Source organism: Pristis pectinata, chromosome 2 (assembly GCF_009764475.1).
Source record: "Pristis pectinata isolate sPriPec2 chromosome 2, sPriPec2.1.pri, whole genome shotgun sequence".
Lineage (NCBI taxonomy): Eukaryota > Metazoa > Chordata > Chondrichthyes > Rhinopristiformes > Pristidae > Pristis > Pristis pectinata.
Genome location: NC_067406.1, coordinates 2074574 through 2096695, shown reverse-complemented (window position 1 = coordinate 2096695; position 22122 = coordinate 2074574). Strand labels below are relative to the sequence as shown.

General features: G+C 43.2%; 1 protein-coding gene across 1 annotated transcript in view; it reads right to left on the bottom strand.

Annotated features, from left to right (window-relative positions):
- znf638 (zinc finger protein 638) overlaps positions 1–22122 on the bottom strand; it is a 134453-nt gene that overhangs the window by 42094 nt on the left and 70237 nt on the right. The window contains exons 5-12 of the mRNA XM_052032860.1: positions 18818–18856; positions 15282–15823; positions 13750–13823; positions 13375–13515; positions 11583–11714; positions 3530–3573; positions 2672–2748; positions 1787–1833 (exon numbers count right to left, since the gene is read on the bottom strand). Of these exons, the coding sequence (XP_051888820.1) occupies positions 1787–1833; positions 2672–2748; positions 3530–3573; positions 11583–11714; positions 13375–13515; positions 13750–13823; positions 15282–15823; positions 18818–18856 (1096 nt within the window). The remainder of the gene's footprint in view (positions 1–1786; positions 1834–2671; positions 2749–3529; positions 3574–11582; positions 11715–13374; positions 13516–13749; positions 13824–15281; positions 15824–18817; positions 18857–22122) is intronic.

Below are 22122 nucleotides of genomic sequence, written 5' to 3'. Positions count from 1 at the left end.
AGCAGCAGAGCCAGCACCGATCCCCGCTGGTCACAGGCCTCTAATCTGAAAAACCACCCCATCTCCTTCCACTGCTAATTTTGTATCCAACTGGCTAGTTCACCCTCGATCACATGTGATCTAACCTTCCAGACCAGCCTACCATGCGGGACCTCAGCAAAGGCCTCGCTGAAGTCCACATAGACAATATCTATCACCCTGCCTCATTAATCCTCAAAGAATTCAAGCAAGTTTGTGGGACACGACTTTCCACGCACAAAGTCATGCTGACTATCCCTTATCTGTCCTTGCCCTTTGAAATGCTGGTAGATCCTTGTAAGAGTTAAATTAGCCAGAAGTTGTTTCTAATTCCTTAGTATGTGCGGTAGTGTGTAACAGAAAATGGTGGTTGTAAGACAAAATGGTGTCAGTTTGGAATGTGGTAACACCTTGAAGATGTGCATGGATACGCATCCTTGAGATTAGATACTGGTGAAGAATCTTTTTTCCCTTGCACACCTGCTGTCTCTGTTCTTAAGTTATGTGCCTAGGCCGAAGGTTGTGAGAGACAAGGTGGTACAGGCTGGTACCACTAGGAAATGTTTTACTGGAGTAAAAGTTATATTATATTTTTTAAAGGTATAAAAAGGGGCAACTTCCTGGTGCAAGTTGGAATTGTCCCTTAGGCTGGGTTGCGACTGGCACTAAGGGACAGGGAGAAGGCTATGTGAAAGGTTGTCAGACACCTGAGGTTCCCTCTGGCATTATAAAAATCGATTCATTAATTGGTTGATAAGTATTGTTTCTTTTTTCCTTTTGTTTTTTTTTATTATGGTGGTTAGTGAGTCGTCTATATATAATCCTAATAAAGTAGCTTTATATAACCTTTAACACGTGTGCAGTGTCTCCTTTGTTTGCGAATACCTCTTGCTGTTGAATCAGGAAAGAATAAGCAACAACTTTTAAAATATTTTCATTACAATCCTGTCCCTCAGAATCCCCTCCAGTAACTTTCCTACCACTAACGTTAGGCTCACCGACCTGTAGTTCTTCAACTTGTCCTTGCTCGTAGATTATAAAGTCATACAGCAGAGAAAGAAGCTCTCTGGCCCACTATGTCCATGCTGAACATTGTAGTTATCTGTACCAATCCCACTTACCCACACTCGGCCCGTCATATTCTCTGCCTTGGTGATTCAAATACTTATCCAAATTCTTAAATGTTGTGAGAATCATTTAAGGATACTTGCCTCCACAACTTCCTCAGGCAGTAGTTCTCGATTCCAACCACTATGTGAGAAAATTCTCCCTCCAACCTCCTATCTCTCACGTATAACTATGTCCTTTTATTTTACAGACCCTCACCAAGGGTTCGTACTACCCACCCATGTAATAATTTTGTACGCCTCTGGCAGCTCCCCCCTCAGAACCCTCAGCTCTAATATCCCCTTAAAACTGAAATGCTCCAATGCAACATCCTGATGAGCACTGCATTGGTGAACTCTCTTGAAGACACATGTTGAGAAAAGTAGAAGACACATGTTGAGAAAAGTAGAATACACACACTGTGGACAGGCTATTTGTTTGGCTCCTTTTGCTCACCTGGCAAAGCCTGTGCAGGGATAACACTGTGACAATGGAACAAGAGTGACATAAACACTTTGGGCCCCAGTGCAAAATGCAGCCAATTTAAAAATGGTTGCAAAATGCATTCAATATTTTTGGGGAACGACTCATTTGAAGTATTTAAATATCAAGGTATTCTAACACTTCTTCTCATCAGCTTTAACAAGCAACTGGAACTCACCTCAGACTGGGTCTTCTGCACTGTAGGACTTTCATCCTCACTCATCTCTGAAACAACAGACAGTCAAAGTAAACATCCTCAGAGAGTACCAACCTTCAAACAGCAAGTTTGCAACTCAGTAGTGACAACCTGATTTAAAATTATATAGTACTTTATGTCAAACACTATTGATAATTAGCACAAGTGTGGTGGTTCTAGTAAAGAAATTAATTTTCATTAAGCACCAAAACAAATGTTGAGATTCAGAGCCTGCACCAGCCTCTGGGGCTCAATCTGAAACATGCTTGTGCATGCTGTTAACATTTCCACTCTGACTTGGGGAGCTATGTTGTAAATTTCTACTTATTTTTCCTCTTTTGAGCCACTTCCTAAAACCAGGAAATGCCAACCATTCCTCTGCCTCCACAGATGCTGCCTGATCCACTGAGTTCCTCCAGCAGTGTTTTTTTGCTCCAGATTCCAGCATCTGCAGTCTAGTGTCTTTGACCTAGCTTTTGGTCATCTAAACTGATATCAGCTTATGTGACTTGTTCTGATATTATTCTTAAGTAACTTTAGATATTTTGACTTAAAAGCACTAAATAAATACAAGCTGTTTAAGTAACAGACAGAAGATTGTTTAACTCTTTAATAGTATCTTGGTTTACCATTTTAACCTAGGCGCAGTCCCTGTCAAGTGATGCTCATTAAACTCTTCATAAAATATGAACAACTAGTTTCATGCACGCTCTCTTGACCTTAATTTTGAACGCAAGGTAAATTGGCACTGGATAATGAATAGCACTTGTTTCAAAATATATCCAACTCATCCCAACTGAGCTGAAAACAATCCCACCTTCAGGCAATTAGAATATTTTATAAATCTTTCTCAGAACATTAGCTTACTTGCATCAGCTGGAGGAGTGGTGGCTTCTGAAGTTGTCTGAGGAACAGCACTGGAACTAGCAATGTTCTTCTCTTCCCTAAGGCAGGGCAAAGAGGAAGATAATGTGAGGTAATACAAATATGCTGGTGGACAATAAACAACTAAAACAGAGCACCCCGAGTTACATAATTTGCAACGCTGTCGCCATCACTGAGCAAGGCTGCGAAAACACACGAAAAATGATGTGCAAGGCTCAAAAGAGTGAGAGTCAGAAGGAAGGAGGATGGGGGAGAAAGGCTGGTGAAGGAGGGGGGTTGAGGGGTGGGAACAGGAAAAGAGAGAGCAGTCTAAATTTTCTCCAGGCCCCGAAGGCCCCAGAAGAAAAAGTCACACATCTTCCAGTTCTCAGCCAGATGGTGGTAGAGCAGCTGTAAAGCCTTTTTTTAAAATCATTGCCTTGCAGAGTTTATTTCTCTTCGTGTTTCCTCATTACTTAACTCCCATTCAAAGATTTCAAGGTCTGAATCATTTGTCTCTATTTTGGCTTTGAACATTAAAGGACAGCAGAAAATTACCTTCGGTGGATTTACTGCTCCATAATATGGTGCTAAACCATGGCATTCATGCTATCAAATCAATACAAAAGCTTACTCTTTGCTTTATTTGCAAAAATACTTAATCTAACATATTGACCAGTTTCAACAGGTTAGAGAGTATCCATTACTCTGACACATTTGATATGAAAATTAATTTTGGATGATGTTTGTTTTACTGAAGGGTGTATGGATAACACCGATATTCACTGACAGCTCAGGGATTGACGCACAATCCATACACGTCAGGCAAAACTGTTCAGGATCTGTTGTTCAGACACTTACTGTACAAAGGCAGCAGCTTGGTTCTGTAATTGTTCTCGCTGATCCTATTTTAAAAAAGTAAACAAGTGTTAGGATTTTCCCGTTGTACTTTGGTATCCTGCAATATTAAAGACCGAAGCTGCAAGTGGATTACTGCCAAAAGACTATAGGGAGAGCATATGCGAGAGAAACAACAACAGCCCAATTAGGTAAACACCAATCAATTTCTCAGTCCCCACTACAAACAAGAGACTCTAGATGCTGGAATCTGGAGCAAAAAAACTGCAGGAAGAACTGAATGGGTCAGGCAGCATCTGTGGTGGCAGAGAAATGGTCCGCAGCTCCTGACCGAGGCGCAGACGGCCCCTGTGCCTCCGCAGCTCCTGACCGAGGCGCAGACAGCCCCTGTGCCTCCGCAGCTCCTGACCGAGGCGCAGACGGCCCCTGTGCCTCTGCAACTGCTGCTTGACCCACAGATGGTCCCTGTGCCTCCGCAGTTGCTGCTTGACCTGCTGAGTTTTTCCAACATTTTACTTTTTGCTCCAGATTAGGTTTCTTCCCCAGTGCAATGGACCTCATTTTCAGGAGGAGCCAACGATCACAGGAGTAATGTACACAATAAAACTTACTCTCCACAGGTAAATGGATTTGTTACGGACTCAGTGAAAGTCCCTTTAAGATAGAGAGTGTGTGTGTATGTGTGTGTGGGGCGTGCTTACGTCAATAGAAGATAAAGGACGTAATGACGTTGTTGAAGAAGTAAGAAGAAGAAAGAGAGAGAGAGAAGGGAGAGAGACACCAGCCTGCTTGTTTTCTCTATCGATGGATGAGAAACAATAACTGTGTTTGCCACTGAAATCCATGTATGGAAGTTGGAAGTAATCCGGTGGAGTTCACTTTGTTGCTGACCTGTAGAAGGAAACAGGTATTTGTGTGTGGACAACCACGGTTCGGATGCTTTTCGGGGTGAGGAAGTCACTACCGAGTAAACACTGGAGTGTCGTTTGGGTTCCATCGTGGAACATTTGGATTTCGTATGTACTCTCTCTATGTTTTTCTACATCTACATCTTATCTTCAGACAACGGTGGTTGTTGAAGAAGCCCTTGGCTCATGTTTCACCTTATGGCTTGCGGAACTGAACTTTAAGAACCATTCCGGAACTGGGAGTTTTGGACTTTGTCACACACACACACACACGAAGAGTTTAGTTTTGGGGTTAACGTTCAAGGTTTAACATTTTTGAATTCTAACATACTAACATTTTTACTTTTATTTTACGTATTATCATAAGTAGTGATTAATAAAATAGTTTTTAACACTGAATCATGCTCAGTGTGTTTCTTTTGTTGCTGGTTCGTGACAAAATTGGGGGCTCGTCCGGGATCCAATCCAAAGATTAACGAGTGTCGTCTGGGATTGTACCCCAGATTGACGAGATTCATCCAGGATCCAATCCAAAGATTTTTGAGGGAGGTCTGATAAATTCTTTTTAATTGGCTTGTGTGTGTGGAAACCAGCAGCAATGGATATTATAGCATTTTTGGAGTCACCAACCCAAAAGGGATTGGAGGTGGCGAAAAAGGATGATTTGATAAAGATTGCTACAAGGCTAAACCTTACAGAAGTAAAGCAGTCTATGAGAAAGGCAGATATTCAGAGACTGATAGCTGGCCATTATGTGGAAAAGAAGGTGTTTGAGGAGGAAGTGTTAAAACAGTTTCCTGGCAGTGAAATAGCAATTTCTGAGGCACAGGTGCAGATAGCAAAGATGGAGTTAGAACAAACACGACTGAAGTTCGAGTTGGGACAAAAGAAATTAGAGGCTGAATGAGAGCTAACTCGGATGAAGATAGAGGCTGATCTAGCAATGAAGCAGATGGAATTGAAGAGGATGGAGCTGGATAGTGAGGAAAAGGAGAAACAGAGGCAGCATGAGTTACAAATGAAGCGTAGGAGTTTGGAATCTGATTCTGAAGATGGTTTTTCAGCCAGCAGGGAGGTTCGATTAGTCCCTCCTTTTGAGGAAGATCAGGTTGATCAGTATTTCCAACATTTTGAAAAGGTTGCTGTGAGTTCAAATTGGCCAAGGAAAGGATGGGCTCTTATGGTACAGAGTGTGATTAAAGATAAAGCTCAAAAAGCTTATTCGGCTTTGTCTGCTGATGATGCAGCTGATTATACCAAGGTAAAACAAACTATTTTGAAGGCCTATGAATTGGTCCCTGAGGCTTATAGACAAAAATTCAGAGATTTGAGGAAATCTGCAGATCAGACATATGGAATTTGCCAATGGAAAGAGAATATGTTTTGAACGATGGTGCCTGGCTAAAAATGTAGATGGGGATTATGATAAATTGACAGAATTGATACTAGTGGAAGACTTTAAAAGATGTGTTCCAGCTGAATTAACAACATATTTAAATGAAAAGGCAGTGGAAACTTTACAAGAAACTGCTAGGTTGGCAGATGATTATGCTTTAACCCATAAATCAAAATGGGGACAACCTAAAACCTTTCAAAAGAGTTACAAGGACAATCCAGGTAAACCGGAGATTAAATTGGGAGGTAATCAAAAAGGAAAAGATGAAAAGAAGCCAGGGCTGGAAAAACCTGTTGAGCGTACTTGTTATTACTGTAGGAAACCTGGCCACGTGATATCTAATTGTGCCCTTTTGAAGAAAAAGAAGGAAGCTGGGCCCAATGCTTGCTTTCAGGCAATTAAAAATCAAAAAGGTTTAGGAGATGCTGTTAAAGATCAGTCCTTGCAAGAGGGAAAAGCGGAAAAGTTGGAGGAGGTGAGAAAAGAATTCCGTTCGTATGTATCAGAGGGTTTTGTTTCACTGAATGATGAGTCACCCCAGGTGCCAGTGAAACTTCTTAGAGTTACTGGGGCTTGTCAATCTCTCTTGCTGGACAGTGTTTTAAATTTTGGTGAAGAAAGTGACACTGGTGAGGTAAATCTAGTACGAGGCGTTACAGGTGAGACCATGTCTGTCCCTTTACACAGGGTGATTTTAAAGTCAAAGTTCGTAGGAGGACCAGTCGAGATAGGGATAAGACCTAGTTTGCCAGTGGAAGGAGTTTCTTTGTTATTGGGAAATGACCTTGCAGATGGAGAAATTGTTCCTGTGGTACGGTTAACAACCAAACCAAGGATTGATGAGTCTGAGAATGATCCAGATGTTTACCCATCATGTGCGGTGACTCGAGCTAGAGCTAGAGAATTAGCCAAGACAGACAGTCCGGTGCAGTCTGATGTGGTTCCTTGTGACAGTCCTAAACAGGAAGAAAATTATGATGCCTTATCTGAGACTTTTCTGTCTTCACTGGAGGATCAACATCCTTATAGTGAGCCTGAATTTAAAGATTTGTCTTTGTCGAGGAAGGATTTTATGGTGGAACAGACAAAGGACCCTGAGTTGACAGAATTGAAAGAAAAAGTACTCTCATGTGAGGAGATTGAGAAAGTGCCAATTGGATATTATGTCAAAAATGGAGTGTTAATGAGGAAATGGAGACCTCCCCATGTCCAAAAAAATTTAAAACTCGGTTGGAAAGAGTCTGCCAGCTAGCGAGAGAGAATTTGAAAACAAGCCAGATAAGAATGAAGACATATTTTGATAGACGTGCTCGGCCTAGGACATTCGCAGTGGGGCAAAAGGTGTTGGTATTTTTCCCTAGCCAAAATAATCCATTGCAATCTCGTTTTTCTGGACCCTATGTTATTGAATCTCGAGTGACTGATTTAATATATATAATCAAAACACCAGATAGACGCAAGAAAACACAACTCTGTCATGTAAACATGCTAAAACCTTATTATGAGAGGGATTCAGTTGTGGCCTTGGTGGATGGTGTAAAGGTTGTTTCTAGAATGCCTGATGTTGATGTTGAGGAAGGCCAATTTAGACCAAATATTATTCCATCGAAACTAAAAAACCAAAATATCCTGGAGAACCTTGAAACGAAGTTGGACCATTTACAAGTTTTACAAAAACAACAGATGAGAGAATTAATTTTAAAATTTAAAAATCTGTTCCCAGATGTTCCAAACAGAACATCGATAATTACCCATGATGTTGATGTTGGGGATGCAAAACCAATCAAACAACACCCATATCGAATGAATGTGGAAAAAAGTAAACTTGTTGATCAGGAAATAAAGTACATGTTGGAAAATGATATTATCAGACATTCTACTTCAAATTGGAGTTCGCCCTGTGTTATTGTACCTAAACCTGATGGAACTGTTAGATTTTGCACAGATTACAGGAAAGTGAATGCTGTAACAAAGTCAGATGCTTACCCTATTCCGAGGGTGGATGATTGCATAGATAGAGTGGGAAAGGCAAAATTTCTTACAAAGATTGACTTATTAAAAGGGTACTGGTGTGTTCCATTAACAGATAAAGGAAGGGAGATTTCAGCCTTTGTAACCCCTTCTGGATTGTATGAATACAATGTTTTGCCATTTGGAATGAAAAATGCTCCGGCAACATTTCAAAGAATGATTAATTCAGTGATTCATGGGTTAAAACATACAGATGCCTACATTGACGACTTAGTGACTGGGAATGATACTTGGGAAGATCACATCTCTGCGTTAGAAAGGTTGTTTGAAAGACTTTCCAAGGCTAACCTTACAGTTAACTTGGCTAAAAGTGAATTTGGCCGTGCCACTGTGACGTATCTTGGGTATGTTGTAGATCAAGGCAAGCAAGCTCCTGTTCAGGCAAAAGTTCAAGCGATATCTGAGTTCCCTATTCCCACAGGTACGAGGACTGTTAGAAGATTTTTGGGAATGGTTGGATATTATCGAAAATTTTGTAAAAATTTTGCTGATATTGCTCTTCCCCTAACTAATCTTCTGAAGAAGGGAGTAAAGTTTGTTTGGACAGATTCTTGTCAAGAAGCATTTGAGAAGCTGAAAGCCATTTTATGCTACCATCCTGTGCTCAAAACACCTGACTTTGAAAAGCCATTTTCATTAGCAGCAGATGCCAGTGATGAAGCTGCAGGAGCTGTGTTGTTGCAGAAGGGTGACCTTGATGATATTGACCATCCTGTAGCTTACTTTTCAAAGAAATTTAATGAGCATCAAAAGAATTATTGCACCATAGAGAAAGAATTACTGTCGCTTGTTTTAGCCTTGCAACATTTCAGTGTATATGTTTGAACCGCTCAGAAACCATTGACTGTATATACAGATCATAACCCATTGGTGTTTCTGAGCCGAGTCAAAAACAAGAACAGAAGGCTGTTAAACTGGAGTTTAATTTTGCAAGAGTTTGATCTCAGGATAACTCACATTAAAGGCAAAGATAATGCGATTGCTGATTGTCTTTCCCGATGTTAAATGGGAAACATGTATCTGTACTAATCTGATAGTCTGTAGTTGTGTAGCATGATAATTATTAACATTACTAACTTTATGCGCGGTTGAATTTTTCTTGGGAAAAATTTTTTTTAGGTGGGAGGTGTTACGGACTCAGTGAAAGTCCCTTTAAGATAGAGAGTGTGTGTGTATGTGTGTGTGGGGCGTGCTTACGTCAATAGAAGATAAAGGACGTAATGACGTGGTTGAAGAAGTAAGAAGAAGAAAGAGAGAGAGAGAAGGGAGAGAGACACCAGCCTGCTTGTTTTCTCTATCGATGGATGAGAAACAATAACTGTGTTTGCCACTGAAATCCATGTATGGAAGTTGGAAGTAATCCGGTGGAGTTCACTTTGTTGCTGACCTGTAGAAGGAAACAGGTATTTGTGTGTGGACGACCACGGTTCGGATGCTTTTCGGGGTGAGGAAGTCACTACCGAGTAAACACTGGAGTGTCGTTTGGGTTCCATCGTGGAACATTTGGATTTCGTATGTACTCTCTCTATGTTTTTCTACATCTACATCTTATCTTCAGACAACGGTGGTTGTTGAAGAAGCCCTTGCTCATGTTTCACCTTATGGCTTGCGGAACTGAACTTTAAGAACCATTCAGGAACTGGGAGTTTTGGACTTTGTCACACACACACACACACACGAAGAGTTTAGTTTTGGGGTTAACGTTCAAGGTTTAACATTTTTGAATTCTAACATACTAACATTTTTACTTTTATTTTACGTATTATCATAAGTAGTGATTAATAAAATAGTTTTTAACACTGAATCATGCTCAGTGTGTTTCTTCTGTTGCTGGTTCGTGACAAAATAAAATAAACTGCAAATACCAATACCAAAAATACTGAAAACCTGAAATAATTGTAAATATTCAGTGGGTCAGGAGGCATCAAGGTTACATTTCCTTCCAATGATCTTTCAGCAAAATGCGTTTTCTCCCCCACAGATGCTCCCTTAAATTGGGGAGTATTTCCAGCACTCTCTTTTAATTAGATTAAAACTTTAGGACAACAATCTACAATCCTCACCCTGAAAATATTGCTCCAAGAACATAACCGTAACTTAATACCTGTTATGGCCACAATATCCCAGTTCCTAGAGGCAATTCATGCCCCCAGTTTATCCACCATACCCGTTAAGCTACGTGCATTGAAATAGATGCAGTTTAAAGCAGTGGTCCTACCTGCCCTTTTACTCTAAACGTGGCTATCCTGATTGTAGGCTGCCACGCTTTGGTTGCTGCATGTACCCCTGCTTTCTCACCAACTTTGCTCTCTCGAGTCCCACTCCCCTGGCAATCCAGTTGAAACCCTCCCTGGTGAGAGAAGCAAATTTCCCTACTCGGATATTGATCCCCCTCTGGTTCAAGTGCAACCTGTCCTCTTGTACAGATCATCTCTACTCCAGATGAGATCCCAATGATCCAAGAACCTGAATCCCTGCCACAGCTTTTCAGCCACACATTCATCTGGCCTATCTTTCTATTCCTGCCCTCACTAGCACGTGGCACCAGGGGTAATCTGGAGATCATTACCCTCAAGGTCCTGCATTTTAATTCTTACCCAACTCCCTATACTCATTCTGCAGGACCTCAATCCTTGTTCTACCCATGTCGTTTGTACCCACATGTACAACGACCTCTGGATGTTCACCCCCCCCCCCTCAAAGATTTTCTGCAGCTGCTCAGAGACATTCTTGACCCCGGCACCTGGGAGCCCACACACCATCCTGGCGTCTCTTCTGTGGCCACAGAATCTCCTTTCTGTCCCCCTCACTATCGAGCCTCCTATCACTATTGCCCTATCTGACTGCACCCTTTCCCTCTGAGCCTCAGAGCCAGTCACAGTGCCAGAGACCTGACTACTGCTGCTAGCCCCTGAAAGAACATCCCCCTCAACAGTATCCAAAGAGGTCTACCTGTTAGTGAGGGGAATGGCCACAGGGGAACCCTGCACTGACTGCCTACTCCCCTTACTTCTCCTGGTGGTTCTCCCATCTAACTGAAGTCTATACCCTGGGTGTGACCATCTCAGTAAAAGTATCAAATATGAAGCCCTCAGCTTCCTGTTTCCTGACTCGGTCTGTCGGGAGCTGCAGCTGGGTGAACTTCCCACAGGTATAGTCATCAGGGAGACGGTGAGGTTCCCTGACTTCCCACATCTTGCAGGAGCATTCCACTGCCCTAACTGCCACCCTGCGTCTACTGAATCAAGGATTAAGGATCAACAACAAAATAAAACCTTACCTGTTCTTACTCATGCTTTCTCACTGAAGCCTTTTTTTTAAAAAAAAAGAGCTGCTCTCACTCCCCACACCTGGCCCACTTACTCAGCCTCTTCAGCCAAAGCCTCGGCTCCCCACTCTAACACTGGCCACTCAGCTGTTGTTAATTAGCCAATCAACTGTCAACTAACAATTTGCAAATGTGTCTCTTTTGGCATCCTGTTGAGTGAAACTCACCAGCAAGTCCCAAGACCAACCTCTTTTAAACTCTCACTCCAAGTCCTGGCTTCTGTTAAGTGAAACTCACTGAGAGTTTCTGAGGTACTAAGGTACCTCAGATGTGACGGAGGTACTCACTAAACCAGCTAAACCTCAATTGATATGCAGGCTCTGTGGATACCGACACAGCACGCACAAGGCTTGTGCTCCATCCTACAGAAAAATAAACCACCTCAGTACTTACCAGTTTTGGAATTTCCTTCTTCTGTCCCAGTAGCATCATAGACACCTGTCGGTGATTGATCTCCACTGGTGTGATGCTGTAAAACTCCACCACCGCCACTGCAGCCTCTTTATATGCCATCTCCAGGAAAGCCTATTTTTGACAAAAGAAAGTATTCAACCACCTTCGAACCCAGGGCTCAGTACTTGGAATCACTCAACTCCCACGTCTTCTCTTGTCAATCTTTAAACCAAACGCTAAGCTTTATCCAGCCACCACTTTATTTTTTTTTAAATAAAGAGTTTAGAAGAATGAGATGTGACCTCATTGAATATAGAATGGCCCACCATATCTGTGCCAAGTATGATCCACCCAATGGCATGGAAATTTCAGCCCACGAAGTCTACACCCCCCCCCCCCCTCACCCACTCAATGGCTGGGCCCTGGAGAGTCTTGTAGAACAAGGAGTCCTATGGGTACAAGTACATCATTCCCTGAAAGTAGCAACATGGGTAGACAGGGTGGTGAAGGTGTACAGCATGCTTGCCTTTGTCGGCTGAGGGACTGAGTACAGGAGTTGCAATGTCATGTTACAGCTGTATAGGACCTTGGTGAGACCACATCTGGAAGACGGTGTATAGTTCTGGCCACCACACAATGAGAAGGATGTGATTAAGCTAGAGAGGGTGCAGAAAAGAAACTTACAGTTGTGTTGCCTGCGTTGGAGAGCTTGAATTATCATAAGATTGGATAGGCCAGGTCTGCCTTCCCTGGAGCAAAGTAGACTGAGAGGTGACATCACTGAGGTATGTAAAATTACGAGAGGTGTAGATAGGGTAGATAGCCAAAGTCTGTTTCCCATGAGAGGAGTGTCTAAGACTAGAGAGTACAGGTTTAAGGTGAGAGGGAGGAGGTTTACAGGGGATCTGAGGGGTACATTTTTCACACAGAGTTGTTGGTATCTCGGATGAGCTGCCAGAGGTGACGGTGGAGGCAGAAACAATAACATTTAAAAGGCATCTTGACAGCGACTTGAATGCATAACACAGAGAGATGTGCAATTAATGCAGGCAAGTGGTATTATATAGGCATGATGGTCAGCATAAACGTAGTGGGTGGAAGGGCCTGCTTCTACGCTGTACAACTCCATGACTCTATTCTTACACTATTCCTACACTAACCCAATTTATTCTCCCCACATTTCCATCAACACCTTCCCAGATTCCACCCACACGCCACAGCCAATTTACAGTGGCTAATTAACCAACCAATCTGCATATTCTTGGGGCGAGGGAGGAAACCAATGTGGTCACAGGAAGAACATGCAAGCTGCACACAGACAACACTGGAGGTCAGGATCAAACCCAAGTTGCCACCCTAAGGAAAGGCCCTTCAGCCCACATTTACATTAATCTTATTTCATTCTGCCCCATTTTCGTCAATTCCCTTCACATTCTACCACTCACCTACACACTAGGGACAAACCCCCAACGGCCAATTAAGGTTTGGGATGTGAGAGGATAATGGAGCACCTGGGGGAAACTTACAGGGAGATCGTGCAAAATCCACACAGCCAGCACCAGAATCTTATCTAAATTCACCCTTTTGCAATCTGGTGATCCCTCTTCCACAATTTCAAATGCTTAGCCATTTTGCACATCCCTCAAAAAAACCACCCTCAGCCTTGACAGTTGGCATGTGAGCCACTGAGCACTGAAAATTCACAGTAAACTTTTCAACCTTGGGGCATATCAGTGGTGAATATGAGCTTGATAACTGCATATGCTTTCCTCAATTTCACATGCAACTTTACCTCATTTTTAGAGCGCAGCAACTTAATGCCAGTGACTTTTCCAAAAGGCTGGGTCAGTTTTGAGATGTCTTCTTCAGTGTAGCCGTCGTGAGGTAGGTCAGTGATGTGAACCACACGCCCACTCTTCCTCATTTCATTCATCTTTGGAAGAACATAACAGTCAGCACTCCAACAGAATTAACGAGAATACTCAAAACACTGCCTTCTGCCACTACAGACGTAGCCAACCCTTAGTCCCTGCCACTAAAAGTTATCCTTCAAGAGGATGCATCAATATAAGCGTCAGACCACATAGAACTGACACTTCACAGCACCTTATTCACAGTAACAAAATAAGGCTTCTGCAATTCTGTAGTAAGAACAGTTGACACTCACCTGCTGTGCATTTGCCTCCTGTTGAGCAGCAGGTTTCTCCACCACGACAGTAGAAGCAGCAGCAGCAGCAGGACCTACAGACAGAACTCAGTGAGCATCGGACAAGAACCGCGTAATCAGCAGAAAATTATCAAATTATTCTGGGCTCAACAGTTCTTTCACCCTGAAAAGTTAACTGGTGCCTCCCTTTCCTACTGCTGCCTGTGCTACCGAGTGTTTCTCATATTTATTTTGTTTTGGATTTTGATTATCTGCAATTTTCATGAGACATTGAAAGGTGTTGGTACTAGAGGGATATGGGTTTCTGTGTACAGGAATCACTGAAAGTTAACACTCAGAAAACAATTCGGGAGGCAAAAACTGAACTGGTCTTTATTATAATTTTAATGTGATTGGAGGAAAGTATGGCGGGGTGGTGGATGTCAGAGGCAAGTTTTTTTTAAACACAGAGTGGTGGGTGTGTGGAACGCACTGCTGGCAGAGGTGGTGGAGGCAGATACATTAGGGACATTTAGAGCCACATGAATGATAGAAAAAGGGAGGGCTATGTAGGCAGGAAGGGTTAGATAGATCTTAGAGCAGGATAAAATGTCAGCACAACATTGTGGGCCGAAGGGTCTGTACTGTGCTGTAGTGTTTTATGGTCTATGAATATTTACAGTAAACAGCACAAAAATGAAACAATACAAACATCTGTGGTGACAGCACAGCATGTTCCAAATCCTGTCTGAAGAACACAGACTCAAATGCAAACTCTTCTCTGATGCACTTTTGGATAGGCACAAGGGTAAAGATGGATTACTGAAATTAGGGAATTGGTGACACTGGTCCCAGAATAATGTGCATGTCTGATCTCCCTAAAGACATACCTGTGATAGAAAGAGTGCTGAGAACGTTAACCCAGATTGGAGTTGTCCTACCAAGAGCAATTAAGCAGACTGGACCAACAGACCATGGAGTTAGAGGAAAGAGAGACGATCTCACTGAAACATAACATTTTTGCAGGGTCTGACAGGATAGATGTAGGGATATTTCCCCCGGCTGGGGTCTAACTCTCAAAGTAAGGATCAGCCATTCAGGACAAAAGGTAGTAAATTTATGTAATCTTCTAACCAAGAGGCTTATGGGGCTCAGGTGCTGCCTATATTTAAGGCTAAGATAGATACTCTTGAATATTAAAAGAATCAAGGGACACCAGGTTTACATAGGAAAATGGCACAAAGATAAAATATGACGCAAGATTTTACTGAGCAGGAACAAGGGCTGAAGAACCTATTCCTGCCTCTACTGAGATTCTAAAGAAATGGTTACAGAAGAATCAGCTCAACTCCAAACTTTTTTCTCATAAAAAAGGGAGGTATAAAGCTGCCAGCATCTACAGAATGCTTCAAGCCTCAGTGTTGAAGGCATTATGCAACCATTTTCTGGTTTTATCATACAATACTGATGGGGGATGCAAAATACAGGTGGTCAGGCCACACAATGAGACACGCCAACGTCAAACAAAGTGCATTAGATTGATGCTACAATACCTGTATTGCTTTTTGCTTCAGCAAAGGGTTTGCCCGTGACAGCAGGTCGCTTCATAATCTTCTTATTTGGAGGCTTTTGATTCGTTAACTGGCTCACTGGCGGCTTCTGGTTAGAATTCTTAGCAGGCAAATCCTTCTGGATTTTACGTTTGGGATTGGAGGTGCGTGGGCTAGACCTTTGTGGGCTTGAATGCTTGGGGCTTGGCCTAGATTTGTGGGGACTCAAACGCCTAGGCCTTGATCTGTGAGGGCTAGACCTTGACCTGTAGGGGCTGGTGCGCCTGGGGCTGGATCTCGATCGGTGTGGGCTGGTGCGCCTCGGACTGGATCTGGAACGGTGTGGGCTCATGCGTCTCGGACTGATTTTGCGAGGGCTCAAGCGCCGTGGACTGGACTTGCGAGGGCTCAAGCGTCTTGGACTTGTTCTGTGAGGGCTGATGCGACGTGGGCTTAAATGCTTCGGACTCATCCGTGCCGAACTGAAGGGTGTGGTAGCTTGTTCTGCGGCCACTGCTTCTTTCTCTTTCTTGGCAAGATCATCTCTGTGAGTGAATTAACAAGAAAAGAGACGTCCATGTGGAAGCAATTTTGTACAAGATTTATGCACTGAAGATCCTGAAAGAATTCTGATTTTTCACAGAACATAACAGAACACAGGACCATCATTCCTTCAAAATCCCTATCCAAAATTTCCCAGTCCATGCTCTGTCTCCTTAATCCTGAAATTTTCTCCCCTTCAAAGCATTTATTAAATTCTCCTTTGCATGTTGCTGTTCTGGCATTATTTCAGGAAATGAATTCTAGGTTACAACTCACTTCTCAATAAACCAGACAAACTTGGGCAGTGATGCTGGTTTAGTTTGTGATGGAGAGTGATGGTAGGGACTTGGCACCATTAAACTTGTCAAAAGCAGCCTTCCTTTCTACCTTGGAGACACAAGAGACTGCAGATGCTGAAATCTGGAGCCACACACAAAGCGCTGGAGGAACTCAGCGGGTCAGGTTGCATAGATGCTGCCTGAACCACTGAGTTCCTCCAGCACTTTGTGCGTTGCTTCATTTCCACCTTCTTACCTTTAAGTGCCTGACCATCATCAGTTCAGTTCTATCATTGGCCTGTCAGATATGGACTCAAGTAATTTACATAATATGACAGATTAGACTTTGTACTGACACAGTGTTACTGAAGGCAAAGAGACAACTCAATAAACTGGACCAAAGAATTAGAACCAAAGCTTCCAATAAGAGGGAGGAGCTGGAGTTCAAATCCAGTTAAAACCACCTGAACAGGTAGAAATCATGGGAGGATAGGCCGTTAAGCTTATGCAACCAATTAGTGAGATTGACGATTGCAACCAAACTACTTCACCTCATATTCACTGAAAAAAATCTGAACTTTAAAAAAAAGTCATGGCATCAGTTGTCATTTGTAGAAGGGAGATCAAATAGCATTTTCTACTTTTCTTTCAGATTTTTTTGTTTTTCAGTTCTTGGCCTGATGTAACCAAGTGTACCTCTCTTCACAGATGCTGCCTGACCTGCTGGGCTTTAGCAGCTTACTCTTTCACAATTCCAGCACCTGTTGCTCTCTTCTCGCTACTACCATCGGGGAGGAGGTACAGGAGCCTGAAGACCCACACTCAACGGTTTAGGAACACTTTCTCCCTCTCCGCCATCAGATTTCTGAATGGTCCATGAACACTACCTCGTAATTCCTTTTGTTTGCACTATTTTTGTAATTTACATTAATTTTGTCTTTGCACTGTACTGCTGCAAAATAACACATTTCATGAGGTATGTCAGTGATAATAAACCTGACTCCAGCTCGCTGTTTCACCCTCACAGATTAGTTGCCAGTCTTCATCAGCCTTTCTCAACTGAGCCAGTCTCTTTGTTCTCTTCAGTCTTGCCCCTTTTCTGCAACATTTAATGACTGTTCACCCAGCTCTAACGACAGGTCTTCAATTCAAACCATTAGCTCTGTTTCTCTCTCCACAGATGCTACCTGACCTGCTGAGTATTTCCAGCATTTTCTGCTATTTCTGAAAAGACAACTTTGGGAAAACTCAGTCTGATTAACCTGACATATTATTTGCATTTTGATCAGTGCGTGCAAATTCAGATTTCTTTTACTGCCCTGTAGGCACGTCACAGAATGCAGGACGTGATGAGAGTTTGATCACAAGACTGCACACCAACAGACTAGAAGAAAATTGTGTGTTCAGTGTTCGGTCGGAATAGTGCCGAGGGAGCAGGAGACACGGACTTCACACACAAATAGATAATGGTGTGTGTTCAGGGCTAGGGCTGGATTTACAAAACAGGTTTGGCCAGGTAAGCTCAGGGAAGGAATTGGCAGGCAGTTTAAATGGATTTCTTTAGTACCTTGAACCTTTACCATGAGTGAAGGTTGGTGAGAAGGGAGAGTGGTTTAAGGAATTAGTTTGCAGAATGAGAAAACAGAGGATTATTTTTTATTTTCAGGATGATCTTAGAATATTGAGCACTTTTGGCAGGCAAGAGCAGGGTCCAATAGTACTTTGTGTACCAGCCAAATTCTGGTGGTTAATGGCTCAACCAGTTGTCTGCATTTCCATTCGAGTCTTGCCCATGAGGGAGCAAAGATTACGCTATATCAGAGAGACTGAGAAGGCTCAGAGAGAACAATTGTTTTAATAAGGGACAAAGTCAAGTGCCAGTTGCAAGACTGACGTGCAAGGAAATCTTAAAAATGCACACATGCATTGAACACAAAACATTCTGATTCAAGTGGTTTTTGGTACTTCACATGGATAGGGTATTAAATGAGAGTTCTACTTTTCTGTGGTTAAATGTATAATAATGAATAAACCCACAAATGACAACTTGGTGCCTTTTAATGCAGAGTTGTGGACACAGCTCAGCACATCGCAGAAACCAGCCTCCCCTCCATGGATTCTGTCTACACTCCTTGCTGCCTCAGTAAAGCAGCCAACATAATCAAAGACCCCACCCACCCCGGACATTCTCTCTTCTCCCCCCTCCCATCGGGCAGAAGCTACAAAAGCCTGAAAGCAAGTACCACCAGGTTCAAGGACAACTTCTATCCCACTGTTATGAGACCTTTGAACGATTCCCTAGTACAATAAGGTGGGCTCCTGACCTCACAACCTACCTTGTTATGACCTTGCACCTTATTGTCTGCCTGCACTGCACTTTCTCTGTAACTGTAACACTTTATCCTACATTCTGTTATTGTTTTCCCCTGCACTACCTCAATGCACTGATGTAATGAAATGATCTGTATGGATGGCATGCAAAACAAGTTTTTCACTGTACCTCGGTACATGCAACAATAATAAACAAATTTACCAATTTATTTACCATTGGTGATACACAACTTGAAATTCACTTACAGGGAAAAAAACTCCTCAAAAGTACAATAATGAACTCAATCTCAAAACCTACTGATAAAACCAGAAGTTCAAGGTTTACATAGCCCCATCCTAATCCCACTGCCTCAGCAAACACAAAAGTAGATGAAAAACAGAACATACTTGGTTGGAGGAACTGCATCTGGGTCCCAGTCGGGATACCTGCAACACAAAACATGTTAAACTTTATTAGGAGTGACTGCAATCACAACAGGCATCGCAACTGACGATTCCACGTAATATCAATAATTATTAGAGAAACAAAGGACTGCAGATGCTGGGATCTAGATGAGAAACACGATGATGCTGGAGGAACTCAGCAGGCGGTCAACGTTACGGGTCAGGACCCTTCTTCAGGACTGAAGGTAGGAAAAGGGGAAGCCCAATATATAGGAGGGAAAAACAGAGCAGTGATAGGTGGACAAAAGAGGGGAGGTGGGGTGGGCACAGGGTGGTGATAGGTAGATGCAGGTAAGAGATAGTGATTAGTGGGTGCGGGGGAGGAGGGGAGAGCAGATGCACCAGGGGAAATGCTCCTCCAGTATGCACCCGGAGTTGTCCTGACAGTGGAGAATCTCCTGACAGTCCTCGGCCTCCTCCACTGCCAAGAGAATTCCAAGCACAATCTGGAGGAACAGCACCTCATTTTCCATCTTGGAACCTTGCAGCCTAATGGCGTGAACATTGAATTCTCCCACTTTAAGTAATCCCCACACCACCCGTCCCCCCACCCCCACCCCCAACCATGCCTCTTTTCTTTTTTCTACCCCCCTTTTTTCCTCCTTACCGTTGACCGATCCACCAGTGGATCTGCTCTCCCCTCCTCCCCCGCACCTGCCTATCACTATCTCCTACCTGCATGTACCATTCACCACCCTGTGCCCACCCCACTTTTGTCCACCTCTGCTTTTCCCTCCTATATATTGGGCTTCCCGCTTTCCTATCTTCAGTCCTGAAGAAGGGTCCTGACCCGAAATAACCTTACCCCTCAGATCCCCTTTAAAACTCCTTAAACTTATGCCCTCTTGTTATTGATACCCCTACCATGAGCAAAAGATTTTGACTCCCTACCTTATCTGTGCGTTTCATAATTTTACACACCTCTGTCAGGTCACGTCTCAGCCTCCTTCACTCCAGGGGAAACAAGCCCAGTCTATCCAATCTCTCCCCATAATTGAAGTCCTTCAATCCAAGAAATATTCTGGTGCCTCTCCTCTGCACTCTCTCAGGTGCAACCTCACCCTTCCTATAGTGTGGTGACCAGAACTGCACATAATACTTCAAGTCTTTTCTAAAGTTGTACTGTAATGCCCCCAACTCTTATATTCTGCGCCCCGACCTATGAAGCCAAGTGTGCCATATGCCTCTTTCACTACCCATCGATCTGTTTCACCATTTACAGGGAACTATGGATTTGATGCAGGGTCTGGGCCAGAAACATCAACTGTTCATTTCCCTCCATAGATGCCACCTGACCTGCTGAGTCCCCCCAGCATGTTGTACATGGTTATGGGCCTCTAGGTATCTCTGTTCATCAACAGTACTTAGCACCCTGCCACTTACTGTACATGTCCTACCCCTTTTTGATTTCGCAAAATGTAAGTATTTGTACAACTACTTGAATCACCAAGCCATAGAAGGCTAGGGACCAAGTGCTGGTAAATGGGATTAGTACAGATGGCTACTTAATGGTCAGCACAGACAGGGTGGACCAAAGGGCTTGTTTCTGTGCTCTATGCCAAGACACAAAGGTGTAGGATTATTGATGTTTTACTGCAGTCGGAAAGCATCTAGAATTTAACCAAAAACTCTCTTTTTAAGGTCTACGTTGGCGGTGATCATTTTCTTCTTTGTTTATCAAAACACTGGAAAACCTGGAACTTAATGGCCAGTCCTAGCTGCTCTGAGTTTGATAACTCAATCCTGAGTCACTTCAGGGAACAGGGAACAATTAAGACCCAACCAAAAATCAGACAAGGATGGCAGTCAAGGCTTCCCCAAAGTACATCACTGACAATTCAATGGCTTGCTCACAAATAACTAGAAACAATTATCAGGTGCATAATCCTTCCATTTCAGTTTTTCTTGAATAAAAGATCTAAATATAAGGAAGGACATGACTAAGCTAGTGAGGGTGCAGAAAAGATTCACAAGGATCTTGCCTGGACTGGAGGACTTAAGTTATCAGGAGAGATTGGACACACTGAGACTCTTTTCCCCGGCTGAGAGGCGACATGACAGAAGCACTTAACATTATAACAGGGACGGATAGGGTGGGGTTGCCGATGTACGTTTCCCATGGTAGTGGTGTCTAAAACTAGAGGGCAAAGATTTAAGGTGAGAGGGATGCAGTTTAAAGGGATACTGAGGGGTAAATATTTCCATACAAAGAACAAGCTGCCAGAGGAGGTGGTAACAACATGTAACAGGCATCTTGACAAATACTTGAATGATCAGGACATAGAGGAATATAGAATTAATGGGACCAGTATAGCTAGGCACAATGGTCAGCATGGACGTGGTGGGCCAAAGGGCCTGTTTCTATGCTGTACAACTATACATAACGTGGAAGGGTGAGAGAAGGGAAAAACCAGATGGAAGACGAGCACTGGGACAGTATCACAGAATAAGGCTCAGTTGTGAACAAGCGGTTTTCTGACACTCAAGCAATACTCTGGCAGGGTGCTGGAGAGCCACCTTACAAATAAGACAATTGCCTTTATAGTCACAGAGTTGTAAAACAGGCCCTTCAACCCACCACTTGGAGAAGAGAAAGGAGGAAGAAAATATGTACACTTGACAACCTCTGTCCAACAAATTAGAAACAAAGAAACATCGAAAAACTACAGCACAATTCAGGCCCTTCGGCCCACAAAGCTGTGCCGAAAATGTCCCTACCCTAGAAATTACTAGGCTGACCCATAGCCCTCTATTTTACTCAGCTCCATGTACCTATCTAACAGTTTCTTGAAAGACCCTATCATATCCGCCTCCACCACCGTTTCTGGCAGCCCATTCCACGCAGTCACCACTCTCTGAGTAAAAAACTTACCCCTGACATCTCCTCTATATCTACTCCCCAGCACCTTAAACCTACGTCCTCTTGTGGCCACCAATTCAGCCCTGGGGAAAAGCCTCTGACTATCCACCTGATCAATACCTCTCATCATCTTACACACCAAGGCATGCTCCGCATTCCAGGCAGCATCCTTGTAAATCTCCTCTGCACCCTCTCTATGGCTTCCATATCTTTCCTGTAGTGAGGCGACCAGAACTGAGCACAATACTCCAAGTGGGGTCTGACCAGGGACCTATATAGCTGCAACAATACCTCTCGGCTCCTAAATTCAATTCCCCGATTGATAAGGGACAATACACCATATGACTTCTTAACCACAGAGTCAACCTGCGCAGCCACTTTGAGCGTC